Source organism: Mustela erminea, chromosome 3, assembly GCF_009829155.1.
Source record: "Mustela erminea isolate mMusErm1 chromosome 3, mMusErm1.Pri, whole genome shotgun sequence".
In the NCBI taxonomy this organism is placed as follows: domain Eukaryota; kingdom Metazoa; phylum Chordata; class Mammalia; order Carnivora; family Mustelidae; genus Mustela; species Mustela erminea.
Window position 1 is genome coordinate 124,524,538 of NC_045616.1, and position 14,823 is coordinate 124,539,360.

The 14,823-nt window shown below is 40.5% G+C and overlaps 1 protein-coding gene across 1 annotated transcript in view; it reads left to right on the top strand.

Annotated features, from left to right (window-relative positions):
* Window positions 1–13,237, top strand: part of LOC116586886 (chondroitin sulfate proteoglycan 4-like) — a 60,459-nt gene extending 47,222 nt beyond the window's left edge. The window contains exons 9-10 of the mRNA XM_032337406.1: window positions 9,025–9,208; window positions 9,874–13,237. Of these exons, the coding sequence (XP_032193297.1) occupies window positions 9,025–9,208; window positions 9,874–11,921 (2,232 nt within the window). The 3' untranslated portion in view covers window positions 11,922–13,237. The remainder of the gene's footprint in view (window positions 1–9,024; window positions 9,209–9,873) is intronic.
* Window positions 13,238–14,823: the final 1,586 nt, after the last annotated feature.

The window sequence follows — 14,823 nt, forward strand, 5'->3', positions numbered from 1 at the left end:
TAGAGCCGAGGGCTAATTGAGTGATTTTCATTCCAGTGCATGTTTAGATCATTTGGAATCATTAAAAAGCAAAGTGTTCTGGTTTTGAGGTTTCTGATGTCTGGCCTTTTTTCTTCTCCATAAAGCCAGTAATTGCATTTAAACCTCTGAGCTATTGTGGAGAGAAGATCATCCATTTTTGTCAATGTTACTGCAATGCAACGAACACAGCCTTTCAGGGCCACACTTAGAAAATAATACAATGCATGGGTGGTGTTGTGAATTCTGTCCAGTTACCTTTTCTCCCAGAGTCTGAGTTTGTTGCGCAAGATAACACTGATGTTTTGAGAAATTGTGAGCACATTTCCCATAGAACAGAAACTAATTTATTGCAACTTAATGGAGAGCCCAATGGGATCATTAAGCTTGGCGCCTTTCATTTTCAGAGCAGAGAAGGATCAGTGTCTTTGTGTTACTGATCACTCTTGCCCCTCACCCCCCAGTTTCTTGGGGTCTCTTCACTAGCAAGCTCCATGCTAACTAGACTCAGTAGTCATTTTGGACATTTACCACCCATGTGTCATTTTGGCAGTTTTGGTTTTACCATCACAGTTCACTGGACTATGTGCCAGCATATTTTCCACGTGTAGCAATATTCAGTTGTCACTTGCTCACCTATTCACTGTTCAAACTGGAATTTGGCTCCTGGGTCCGGGCGCAGTAGCTTCGAATAACCAGATACGTTTCTTTTTCTTAGAACTTTGGCTCTTCCTTTGAAAAAGCAGATAGAATGAATTCCCATTTCAGTGAGAGTGGTTTCTCTTTTCTCCTTGTATTAATTTCCTGTGGCCATAAACTTGGTGGCTTAAAACAGCAGAAATGCATGACCTCACAGTTCTGGAGCTGGAAGTTGAGACTCCATTTCACTGGGCTAAACTCAAGGTGTCAGCAGGATTGTTCTCCCTCTGGAGGCTCTAATGGGGAATTCCTTCCTTGCCTTTTGAATCTTCTGGTAGCTGCCAGCACTTCTTGGTGTGTGGCTTTGTCATCCAGTCTCTGCCTCCATTGCTCACTTTTGTATCTTCTCTTTTCTCTGAATCAAATATCACTCTGTCTCCCTCTGTACGGATGTATGTGAATACAGTTTGGGCCCACCTCGGTCGTCCAGGGGAATTTCCAATCTCAGGATCCTTAATCACATCTGCCAAGTCTTTGCCAAAGAAGGTAATATTCGGGGCCCCTGGGTGGCTCAGTCAGTTAAGCGTCTGCCTTCAGCTCAGCTCATGATTCCAGGATCCCTATTAGGGAAGCCTCTGCCACTCCCCCTGCTAGTGCTCTCTCACTCACTCTCTGTCTCTCAAATAAATAAATAAAATCTTAAAAAAAAAAAAAAAGGTAATATTCACGGGTTCAAGGGATTTGGATCTGATATTTTGTGGAGAAGGGGGACATTTTTAGCCTACCAAACTCATGTATAAAAAAAGCAAGATGTCACATACTACCTTCTGGTGTTTCCTGATGAATCACCTTTTCTGTGATCCCAACTGGTAGTTTTATTAAAGGTTTCCATTGCTTGTAATGGCATAAAGCCCATGAGAATCAATGTTCACTTCTATGTAAATGTGAATTTGGACTTTTCTGCCAAGTAGGGCTATAAATTGCTATCTTGCTGGGCTCCTTGAAAAGCTTTCTGATCTAGCATTTTTATGTGGAGATTGGCTCTGTCATAGAGGATCAAGTGTAATTATTTGGACCTGGTTTTCAGTTGCTTATTTCTAGCTGGAGACTTCCAGATAGCACCACTTAGGAACTGAGGTCTTCTGTCCATTCCCGTTAGGGAGAACCACTTCTAGGACTTCACCAGTTCCACTTTCTCTAGCGTGGTACCTGGGCACCCTCCGAGCTGCCACTCCCTGGGCTGCTCCAGACTTCTCACGTCTTCTGGAAACCTTGAGCTCTCCAGACCCGACTGCTCTCTGCACACATGATGGTGCCAGCCCTGATAGAAGTAAGGAAGGGCACATAAAGAGGAGTCATTTGCCTGAGCTAATCCTTCAGGAGCATGGGACCTTGTGGTTTTCCAAGTGTTAGCTTATAGGACTTTCTGGTTAACCTACATGGAACCTTAGAGACCTTACCTTTCTGAAGTGTTTGGCTTTCTACAGCCCCCTTTCTCAATGAAAATCTGCCCACGATAGAGACTTTTTGGCCAGTTCTGTTTTCCCTTGCTTCTTCTGGACAACAGTTATCCTGTCTAGAGACTGGGACCTTTAACAAAGGCATCGTGTTGTGCAGAACCAAGTGAACGTGCTGCATATCTTCCTTTCTCCCTGTCCCCTTTCCCAGCTGACACCAAGATAATTTGGTTACTCTCTTCTTCAGTGGGAATTTCAAACCTGAGATTGACTTTTAAGGCCCACCATGGGAGAGATCAGTATAAAAGACTAATGTTCTGTGTTCTGTGTTTTTATCAGGACCATAGGAAACTGGATTTATAAAGACCCTCAGAATGAAGAGATGCTCCAGAACATTCTAGCCCATCTTTGGCCATCTTTGGTCTGACAGTTTTATTCTCTTAACACTCAGTCCTGTCCATGTGTACTTTTGTGGATCTACAGAATGTACACACAATTCGAGGGAAAAAATGGTCAGATTCTATGTCATGGTTGACTCCACCAAGGATGTTGTATCAAAGCTCCCATTTCACCCCAGGTTCATCCAAGACACTCATAATGACCCTTTGTAATATTTGAATGCTTAAGAATTATATCTTGCCAACACACACACACACACGATATCATGGCCACCCACACAAAAAAATCTGAAGAACACTGAGGTTTGTGTAAAATCATGTGGTCAAACAATGAGGAACCATAAAAATGCCTTCATCTTTAAAGAGATTAGCCTGAAGAAAATAGTTGTCTGCTAGTCACCTCGGGACCAGAAAGGAATTGCCCTCAGCCCTGATCCAAGTAGAAACTCCTTTCCCCTGAGTCCACCTTCTTTCTTCTAAAGTCCTACAAGAAAGTTTGTACCTGATATACAATGGCAATAATACAAAAGAAAATATAAAACACAGGTTTTCTTTAGCTTTCCTTCTATAGTGAATGCAGTATATAAAATGAGCTCTTTCTTTGAATCCTTACAAGTTCTGGCCAATAGTGATTACGTCCTAGCCAGGCCAGACCACAAAATGGCATCTGTCTGCGCTAACCATCCCTACCAACTGACTTTTTATATTATTAAACTCCTTAAAATTGGAGCAAATATCTTGAGAATTTCTTAGTTGCCTAGAATCTCATTGAGCTTTCAATGGTGAAGGAGCAGTACAGTGGAAAAAAACATGACTTTTAGAGTCCTGTGGGACTAGATTAAAAACTGGGCTCTCCCACTTGTTGGCTGTGAGTGAATTATTTAAATTTTCTCACCCTCAGGTTTTTTTTTTTTTAATCTGTCCAGTGGATATAATAAGGCCCCTAAAACAAAATTAAATAAAATGAGTTACATAATATGCCTTGCAGAGTGTCTGGCACATATGCAGGGCAAGGTACTATTTGTGTTTTTGTTAAATAAATGGGTTAGAAATGTCTTGGATCGCCTTGTTTCTACTGTTTCATGGTATAAACATACTTTATAATTAAATTTTGTAAAGCACTTCTTAAGTAGCTTATTCATTAAACAAATATTTATTGAAATGTCAAGCATAGGATGATGAGCTAATACTTATTTACAAAGAAACTGGAAGTAAGTTTCTGCAGTATGTGCCAAAATTCCAGCCTAACTATTTCTTTGCTTTATGAAGAAAAGGTTTTTTTTATTAGGCATGTTTTAGAAATTTCTCATTGCTTCATATTTTCATGCCTTGGTTCTTTATTTAAAAAAAATATATGTATAACCTTCCACCTTAACCAGAATCCTCTGATGTCCTAGTAAAGAATTGGCTAATGAGGACTTAGATACTTTTCTGAAAGACTTTGAAAGGCTCAGGGCACACCGGTTCGAACGTCAATATGGCAAAAGATCAACTAGGTTAAGTGTATATATACAAGAGAAATGTTATTCCATATTTTAATGCAGAAATGTAGGCTCTGAGAAATTAAATGTCCTGCATAAATGTCACAGAGCTGAAAGTTGGAAGCACTTATATTTGAATGTAGGTCTGATCAACCCGTGGTTCCAATTCTGCTACACTCCTCTGCTTCCATTTTTATATTAATGTGTGTCCTCTTCCTCCTTGGAGGAAGAAGAGTAATCATTCAGGCAGTTGGAGCCAAGCAATGTCCAATACAGTGCTCTAGGAGAAAGGGTTCTTAATCTTCAAGTGTGGAGATCTGGCTCCTGGTCTCAGCTCTGCTCCCAACTAGGCCAATGATTGGGGGGATGGAGAGGAGTTCCCTAATTCCCACCCTCTCTGAGCTTCTCAGCAGCCTCTCAGCTGTAAACTTTAACCCAGCACAGAAAAGTCAGTAGGGCCCCTGGCCTTTTTGGAGCCAAATCTATCCCTCTGGCCTCTGACGAATACTTTTTTCTGTGGTTCTGTAGTAACCAAGGATGTGAAATCCAGAAGACTGAGATCTCAGAGACCCAAGGGGGTGTTATCATACTGTCATTTCAAATGAAAGGACTAATCAGGTCATTCTGCACATACTTGGTCATCAGAGAAAAGAAACCATTGGTCCCTTTCTAAGGTTGATATAGTAAAACACTATGGGATTTCCTTTTTAGAATTGTTTTTTTAACTTTTTTATTTTGAGATAATTTCAGACTTACAGAACAATTGCAAAAGAGTATAAAGTATACTATTCATCCTTATTGCCCAAATGTTAGCTTTTAACTATCTGCTTTATCATATCTCTTCTCTCTCTCTCGCACACACTCATGCACACACACTTCTGACATTTTAAAAGTCAGTTGCAGGCATGATTAATCTCTAAATACCTCAGCTCATATTTCTTTGAAACTAGGCCTTTCTCATATAACCACAGTATAATTTTCCAAAATCATGAAGTTAACATCGATACAGGGCTATTATATAATCTATAGATCTTATTCAAATTTCACAAGTTGTTTCAATGCATATCCTCTAGAAAAAAAAGAATGTCCAAGAATATCCTAAAGGAAAAAATCCACAGTGTAAAACAGAGCATCTAGTTCGCAGGTGTCCTCAGTCTGCTTTAATCTGAAAACATTCTGCAGTCTTGCTGACTTCTGTGATGTGGCCATTTTTTGAGGAGAACAGGCCAGTTATTTGTAGAGTGTTCCTCACTTTGGTTTCATTGGACAATTCCTCACAGTCTGATTCAGGTTGTGCGCTTTGGTGGGAATGGTGTGAGAGAGGCCAAGTTCTCCTCCAGCCTCCCGTCAGAAAGCACCGGTGCTCACTCCGCCCTGTCGCTGGTGATGTCCCCCACTTAGGTCCTCTCCTTCTGGTTTCTCCTTGGCGAACTCACTATTTCCCTTTCTGTAATTAAATATTTTGTGAGGAACTACTTTGGAACTATTGAAATACCCTGTTTCTCAGCACCACTTAGCTCACTAGTATAAGTAATCATTTTTGGATTCTTACCTGTGAAATATTTATTACTGTAGTGATTGCCAAACGGTGGTTTTGCTCATTCTGTTTTTCCTTCTGCATTTACTAGTTGGAATTCTACAAAATTTAATTTCTAATGACATTCCAGAAAGACTCCATCTGTAAAAGAGAAAATATCTGGGCTAATCTAAATCCGTGGGAAATAAAAACTTCTCCTCTCCTGTCTCCTTAATCTCAGAGCCTAGGTATTCAGCAAAGTGGCTTATCTATCTATATTTAATACAGCAGAAATATGCAGAGCTGTTGGAAGTTGACCCTAAGGCCACTTTTTATTCAAAATTCCTAATCCTGTCTGAGATCCTTCTCTTGAGGTTTACCTTACACTTTTCCCTATAAGTGTTGGTCTTCTTCTCCCTTTTCCAGCCCTTGCCACCACACACACATGCGTACACCCACACCTTAGAACCTGGTTCTTATTTATTTATTTTTAAGTAGGCTCCTTGCCCAGGGTAGAGCCCAGCGCAGGGCTGGAATTCACAACCCTGAGAATAAGACCTGAGCTAAGATCAAGAATCAGATGCTCAACTGACTGAGCCACCCAGGCGCCCCTGGAATCTGATTCTTAAAGCTCTCTGTCATCTATTAAAGACTCTACTCACCCCAAAGCTCCTTCAGGGCATGACTGCCAAGTTGACATTCCATAGCCACACTCATTCCCTTTTGCTTCTAGCACTTTCAATTACCTGCTGTCCAGTCTTGAAGCTCAGACACTCAGGATGAATCTAATTTGATTCTCTCACTCTCCAGCATAGAATGCGTCAATACGTTATTCGCAATTTCTCACTTTTGGAATGACTTTTTGGAAAAAGAACTGATAGCAGACCTCTCCTCCAGGAGTCTTCCAAAGTACACAGCTATGGTTAGGGCTCCTCTCCAATTAATTTCTCTCAGATTTTTGACCTTCATCTCAACTGCTCTCATCTTGAGAACCATTCTTTCCCTGGGACTATCATTCTTCATCCTGTAGACATCACAAGACCCTTAGATTATTCCAATAACTTATGTATTTTGGGGGGAAGTTAATTTTTACTTAAACCAAAGAAGCAAAGGACAAGATCGCTTCCAAGAAAATTTTTTCCTCCTGGTCAGTAAACTATGTTACTTTTAATATTAAGAAGCTAGATGTCTCTTGTCCTATAATAGTATGCCTCTTTCAAGCAGAATGGGAAACTTTAGGAACCACTCTCCAGTCCGAAACCCATGGCACTGTCACTTGTTTTTAGGAAGAGCAATACATTTAGGATGAATATTTTATCATAACTCTTTAGCTAAGAATAGAAATAGTAGAACTGCTAAATAAAACTGATATTTTTTCCCCCAGAAACTTCTAGGGGATCAAGTCAGTGGTCACTACCAGAAATTACCTTTGGGGAAACCAATTCTTCATGAGTGACCTTGCTTCTTGATGAGGAAATGTTGAGAAACAATACTTTCTTCTCCCCCCTTAAAATCCCCAAATGACAGCATTTTCTTGCCTTGCTCTTGAATAGGAAAGGAAAAAAAAACTCATTAACAGTTTTTGGACACTCTGGAAACAGGAAGCTCATATTCTGTGGAAACTCACTAGACCAAAAGCCTTTCTAGAACTCTGATTCCAGGTGCATCCATTGCACCAGTGTTGAGCCAGAACAATACACAACCAAGCTTCTGTTAATTAATACAGTATTTCCAAATACTGACTGATGAAATAAACTCAACTGCTCTGTGAATTTTATGATAATTTATCCTAGACCCTTCTGACGTGGACATAAACACCTTGAAAACAACCTACCTATAAGTTCAGATACTATAATAGAAGGCAGGTCAGAAAAAGATGTGACCTATAGGAAGGAAAGGGTGAGACATTTTAGTGACCTATAGGAAGGAAAGGGTGAGACATTTTATCTCAAGCCTTCCCTTCTGTGGTTTGAGATTTAGAACTTGCAGTCACTGTTGTTAGGGGAAGGACTACCCACAAGAGATCTGGACAATAAAACACTGGGTGGGGCCCTCTCCATCAGTTGAGCTAGACAAGACATTGATAGGCATTAGGCATCAGGGGCTTAGATTAAATCTTGAAAAATACCCTAAGTGAGGTGGGAAACTCTGAACATCAAGGAGAGTAAGAACTGCAATGGAATGAAATATATCATATATTAAAACTCATGTGTTTATAATAATCCCAAAACAAACAAAACAAAAACCAATGGGTAAGTTTGCATATTGGAGCCACAGGACTCATTTTTCTAAAAATTGGTATAAAGGGAAAAAATCGAGTATTTATCCTGTCTTTCCTGCATATGCTGTACCTCAGTGTAGCCAAATAGCTGATGAGGGAAAGTTCTTCTTTATAGAAGAATTCCAGAAAAGAATGAAGAAGGAATGATTAAAAATATCAGTGCCTTGCCACTGCAAAAATAAGGGACTTAAGCATTCATATCAATGACTTTATAAAACTATCAGGTGATAAGGCTGGTGGGGAACTTTAAGATAGATAAATCAACCTGGCAACACTTGAATTCAACTATTAATACTAACATGTCCAAAAGAGAAGCAGTCTTGTAATGAGATGCAGAAGAAATATAAAGTACACCCTGTAAAACAGTCTTAACAAAAACTTAAGTCTTATTCTTACTACATTTCTAGATTTAACTACTAGCATGTTGGAAATATAGGTGACAGAAGAACATGTTAAACAATACCATTGGGATGTAACCAGCAAAATCTAGAATATAGGAAACTGTGTAAGACAAATGACCCAAACTCTTTAACAAATTAATTACAAGAAAAAAAAATTAGAGAAGGGAAACCTATAGACTAAGAGACTCCTATGAAAAGCATCAAACAAATGTGTTGTGGGGACTTACTAAGGATCCTGATTCAAACGAACCAACTGTGTAAAATAAACAAACAAAAAACCATGTACTAGATCATCAGATATATTTGAACACTAGTTGAATATTTGATAATATTAAGTAACTGTTGATAATATTTAGATGTGATGATGGTATTGTGATTATGTTTTTAAAAGAGCCATCTTTGTCAATATTTACTACAACATTTACAGATAAAACAGTGTTTGGGGTTGGCTTCAAAATAAGCTACTGAGCACAATGTGGGTAGGAGTATTACATAAAATAGGATTGGTTCTGAGTTGATAGTTTTTAAAATTATCAGAGTGGCAAATGAAGGTTCATTATATGCTTTCTATAATATACAAACCATAGCCTTAGATATCTCAAAAGCAATGTGTTTTCTTTCTCTGATAAACTATTTTTGCAAATGAACACTGAGTTTCACACCGACAAATAGGTTACCGTATTGTTAGTGTTCTTGTGTTTGCATAGATATGTGCCTAATTTGAGCATGAGAATAAACCCTGAAAAAAACTTGTATCTCCTTCAGTTGGGATATGTGTTAGTCCTCATATTATCCAGGAAGGCAGGGGCTGATTCTTCTTCCTGTCTGCACAGGTCAGTGAACGGCTGATATTATACCAGCATGTGGACCATGAGAACACCGGCTGGACTGCAGAAGACTCTTTCACATTCACAACGTCCTCCCCACCAGCAGCTCTAGGTCCTGAGGAGTTTCGTATTACTATTTCATATGAAATTACTGAGCCTGGTCGGCAGAGTCATCTGCTTGCAAATACAGGTAAGGCCACTAAAAGATGTGGTCCATGGCTTATCTGTAATTATTAAAGTAGGGACAATTTGGAAATAAATATCCTCCTTATGAATTGGAAATGGCATGATATCAACCTTTGAAATAAAATGTATACAGTTATAAAAATGGATTTCTTTATGTGTGCTCTTCCTCTGAGGCTCTTTTTACTCTCACAAGCTTTAATAGTTGTAGTTAGGGGGAAGATGGAAAAGTAGCTCTAAAGGATTTTATTTGTAACTCCAAATGGGGACTTTACCATGCCTACTATTGGAAACCATTTATAGAAAATGAAAATAACAATAGGGCAAGTTCCTGAAAGGAAAGGGGTATTGAAAGCTGCACCTGTTTCTACGGCAAGAGAAGGTCCAGTGGTAGATAAGTGAGAAAATTAACATTTTAAAAGTGAATCTCAAGATTTTAGAATTCTCTTGCCTGAAATACTGACCTAATAGTTAGGATATGTATACTTAAAATACAATTTGTTATATGCATTGTTACCTTGAGTAACAGTGCTAATTCAGGTTCTTGAGCAACACAGGGGTTTAGAATAATCCACTAGGATTGGGAAATTTGAGAGAGAAAGAGATTTTACAGGTGTCATCTGAAAGTTCTAGTGAAATGCCACTTTGTTCTTTATATTTATATTTTCACAGGAGCTGCTGTCAAGGAGGGAGACAAAGTTCTCATTGATCAATCTAATTTAGATGCTTCCAACCTCTTGTTGAAACTGCCCAAATCTCAGCGATCTTATTATGAAATCTGGTTCCAGGTTACATCTCTTCCTCACCATGGAACCATTATGGTTGGAGAGAGGAATATTACCAAAGGAAAACCCAACTTCTCTCAGTATATAGTTAATAAATTTGGAATCTTATACCTTCACGATGACTCTGAATCTCTGGTTGATAATTTTACCTTTGCTGTTTGGCCAAAACAAAAGAGCAAGTCTACCACCAAACCAGAGGCCAACTTCCTTGAAGAGATGTTTAACATCACTATCTCCCCTGTTAATGACCAGGCACCAGAATTAAAGACAAAAGGGCTTCGGTTGAAGGTTCTGCAGGGGAATAGTTTGGTTGTGGGACCTGAAAACCTAAGAGTGGAAGATCTAGACAGTCCTCCAGAGGAGATCAGATATATGATCATCCGTAATCCTAATAATGGCATTTTAGCAATGGCTCACCATCCAGACATACCTGTTCACCATTTCACACAAGCTGACATTGATAACTCTCAGGTATGGTTTATACAAGATGGAAGCCCATCTTCGGGTGTGTTTTACTTTAGTGTGACTGATGGCCAACACCGCCCACTTTATAAGCTCTTCCACCTGGATGTCATCCCCATTTCCATCACCCTTGTGAACCTCACAGACCTACTTCTCCCACAAGGCCAGACAACTGTCCCCATCACCAATACTCACTTATCAGCAATGACCAATGGGAAAAGCCCTCAAATCACTTACAAGATGACAAGTCCCCTCCAACATGGGCATCTGCTCATTGAAAACCAGGTGGTCATCAGCTTTGAGCAGGAAGACCTGCATTCAGGAAGACTCTGTTACCATATGACAGATCTCACGGCCTCAGAGGACCAGCTGTATTTCTCACTATTTACACCAGAAAGCAACCTGACGGGACAAATGCTGAACATCAGAGTGCAGCCTTTACTGCGGGTTAGGTCAAACCTGACAATCGCCAACAGGGTGGTTTATCCGCTGAGAAGAAAGGACCTTGATGCCACTGAGCTTGCTAATAGGACTAACAGTGATCCCAAATTTGAAGTGACCAAACCCCCTGTCCATGGGAGACTTGTACGAAGAGTGGGCCGAGACACAGTGATGGAAAATGCTACTCTGTTCTCTCAGAGGGACATTGACCAAGGGTTGTTGATGCTTCATGCACATGCCAACCTAACAGACATTGATATGCTGAATGACTCCTTCACCTTCTTGCTCAGGGCAGACCACATACAGCCAGCAATAGGTCATCTCACCTTCAGCATAGTGTCACCTGACCCCTTATGTTTGCAAACCTTTACCCCTGATGTTTCTTTATTAGTCACTGCCCATAACCTTGTGACTTCAGATCTCTCTCGGGGAAAGCCTGTGGTTTCCCCAGGACCCACGGCAAAGACAGAAACTCTGGGGAAGCTGGCCCAGACCAGGCAGCAGGAAACAAATCCCTGGGGACAACACCATGGTGAAGAGCCTACTCTGGATGGCAAGGCCTCTCCAACCAGGGTCATTTGGCCAGTGGACACTACCAACACCAGTCCTGGAACACCCACCCAGCCCAGGGAGAGCAGTTACCCTCTGATGGTCATTGTACCCTTGGCTGTGGTGGTCTTCCTGCTGATAGTAACTGCAGTGGCCTTGTGTGCCTGGCTGCTGGGCCAGAAGGTAGAAAAGACAAAACCTCTTATCAAGCCCCAGACTAATCTGGAACCTACAACCCCAAGTCCTAGGCCAGAAAGGAGCAGAACCGTTCCCACTGTCACAGTGACACCCCTTCTAAAAAGCTCCATCTATTCCCCGGTCAGTCTTTTCAGGGACCCACAAAGTGAGCAAATGGTTTCTCCAGCCACTGAGCCAGTGGAGAAATGTGCTCCTTGGGAGACATGGATGAATCTGGATCCCGATATGGTCAAGCTCTGCCGACAAACCAACCCAACCCTGAAGCACAACCAGTATTGGGTGTAGACTGAGGGCTTTTGTTCCTGACTGACCACCTACTGTACTAGGATAGGGATTGGGATACAAGGCCAAAGAAATGTTAGATGGATCAGCTGAGGAAAACCCAGCCCTGCCAGTCACTCAGTGCTCAGTTATGGCCCCCCATGGTGAGATGGGAGCAAGTGTTTATTGTAATTCATACAACACTCCTCTGATGTGCTCTCCAAAATGAGCTTTGTCTGCCTTCTTGGGGACCTGACTCTGAGTATAAGATTTTGTCAATATTCAAATCCTTTATCAAGGTGCTACCAAACATGCTGGTCCAACTGGGATCAGCAGTATTAACTTGGGTGCTAAAGTTAATGGAGGAAGCCTTTGGATATTTTTCACTAAGGATTCATTCTAAGTGAGTCAGCAAGGAAATGCAGGAACTGTTTCAGCAAGCAGAAGAGGTGATTTATCAAATCAGCAAGTTCATTTCTAATGTGTTTCTGTAATGTCTTTTCCTCCTTGGGGTCTCTACGTTTGACTTCCTAGGACAGGAAATGCCTTGGTGCTCCAGATAGTAGAATAGTCTGACGCCCCTTTGAAGGTATTCACTGAGCATACTGTGTTCTATCAAGAGGCTTTATCTATTCTGATTTGTAAAACCAAACCTGTGGTACAAATATGATTTGAAGCCCCAAGAAATAGAAAAGTCTGTTAAATAGTTTGCGATGCCTCAATTTGGCTTAACTTTACAATGAATCCAAGTAATAGCAAATTTGTATTTGACTTGTCTGGTTGAGCCTACAATTGGCAGATTTAGGCTTCAGTTTCTATAATTGTAAAATGAAGATATGAGTACTTGTTTTAGTTAAGAATGCTTTGGGTCACAAATCACAAGACATTAGCTATGAGTGGCTTGGATTGGGGATTGGCAAACTTTATCCGTGCAGGGCCCCGTCGTAAACATTTTAGACTTTGTGGGCCCCATATCGCCGTTTATTTTTAACAACCTTTGTTTCTTAACAACCTTTTAAAAATGTAAAAACTATTCTTAGTTCCACAAATTATAGTTTGCCAGCTATTGCTTTGGCTAAGCAAAAGAAGTGTTGAATTATTTCAACTAACAAGCAGCCTACAGTGGACATTCCAAGGCTGGTTCAGTGGTTCAAAGATATCATCAAGGACTGAAGTTCTTTTGTTCTTTCTGCTTTACCTTCCTCAAGCTGTTGGCATTTAATTTTTTTTCTTTCTTTCTTTCCTCTTTTTTTTTTTTTTTCCTTAGTTCCTCGTGATTGTGAGGGGCTGCTCATGTTCCAAGCAGTACATTCACATTCAAAGACAGACATTCTAGTGGGGAAAAAAAAACAGATATAGCAAAAAGACTTTTTTTTTTTAGAGAGGAACTTATTTATAATTACTATTATTTTTAATCTTACAAAAGGAGGACTTCTCAAACATTTTCCCCCTTTTATGTCTCAGACCAGAACTGAGAAATGGGCAAAAGGAAATGGAATTCTCATGACTCATCTCTCCAGGGGCGGGAGAGGATTCTGCCATGTCAGATTTCAGTGGATGATTCCACCATGTAATCAGGGGAGGCTAGGCAGTGGATAAGATCTACTAAAATACTCCTCAAATATGAAACACTTGGGAAATAAGAACTTTGACCTTTCAGAGGGGTGTCTACTTTAATATCTCCTTTTCATATTTTAATGATTGTCTTAAAGCCAGTGGCTAGTGTTTCTAGGGTGGAAGGAAGCATTGCCCCGGAAGGGGGGCAGTTGGCAGGTCTGGAGACATTTTTCGTTCTCACAACAGGTGCTACTCGGTATAAGACAAGGGTCCTGCCAAAATCCAACACTGCACAGAACAGCCCCAACAAAGAATTTTCTGGTCCAAAACTTCGACAAATCCCCAGGTTGAGAAACCCTGGTTAATGCCACAGTGAAGGGTCTTCTTGTCTACCCAGTGAAAGATTAATAAACTCATTACCAACTCTAAGCAGCAACTATGTCCTAAAAACAGAATAAAAGAGAGAAAATTCCATTATGTGGTTGAAACTGTAATTGGCAAATGTTTTTAAAAGAGGTTGTATTAAAAACCAAACAAAACTTACAGGCAGCCTCATTTCTTTATATTCCTTGACAAAGGAACAGATTTTACCTTGTATTAACAGGTGGGACACATCAGGAGGAAATAAAAAAAAGTGAGGCAGTATATTTACAAAGTTAAAGATGAGGTCAAAGTGTCCCCAGATGTCTAACGCTTCTGATGTGTTCCATGTGCACGAGAATTTTTTCTCATCCTTTCCCTCTTCTGCTTCTCTAGGTTGCTTTTCTGTCCCAACCCAATCTTAACTAATCGTTGTGGAAACGGACTGCATAATCTACAGAATAAAAGGAAGCGTACCGTATTTAGGCCTAGAAATAACTACCCATGTCTTAGAGCCCTGGATCAAATGCTATGGACAGCTGGTACTAAAGAAAACTTCTCCACTCTTCTTCCTAAAGTGATTCTCCCCTACCTTTCTGCATTCCTGAATTATATGTTACCCCTTTCAAGTGTTTTTGTATTTGGTCCTTTTAGAAAGGAGGAGGACCGAGAGCCTTAACCCAAAATTGGTGTGATCACGATGCAACTCAGAATTATTCTCAAGCTTTTCTAGGCAGCCAGGCACTCAGAAGGAACAGAACAGCAGTGTGTGCGTGAGCCCGCACACAGAAAATGAAAGCTGAGGGACAGCTTTGTGTCCAGTTAGTGGGTTTTGTGTTCTCTCTTGGCTGGGCAAGGAGAATGCCTGTTCTTTGAGGAAGAGCCAGATAGAGTTGGCTCTATGACCACATTGGCCTCTTGCTTGATTCGACCATAAGATCTGTGAAGTTAGGTTTACCAACCTGGCCAAAAATTCTGATTTCCCGTCCTCTTTTCCTGATAACTCTGC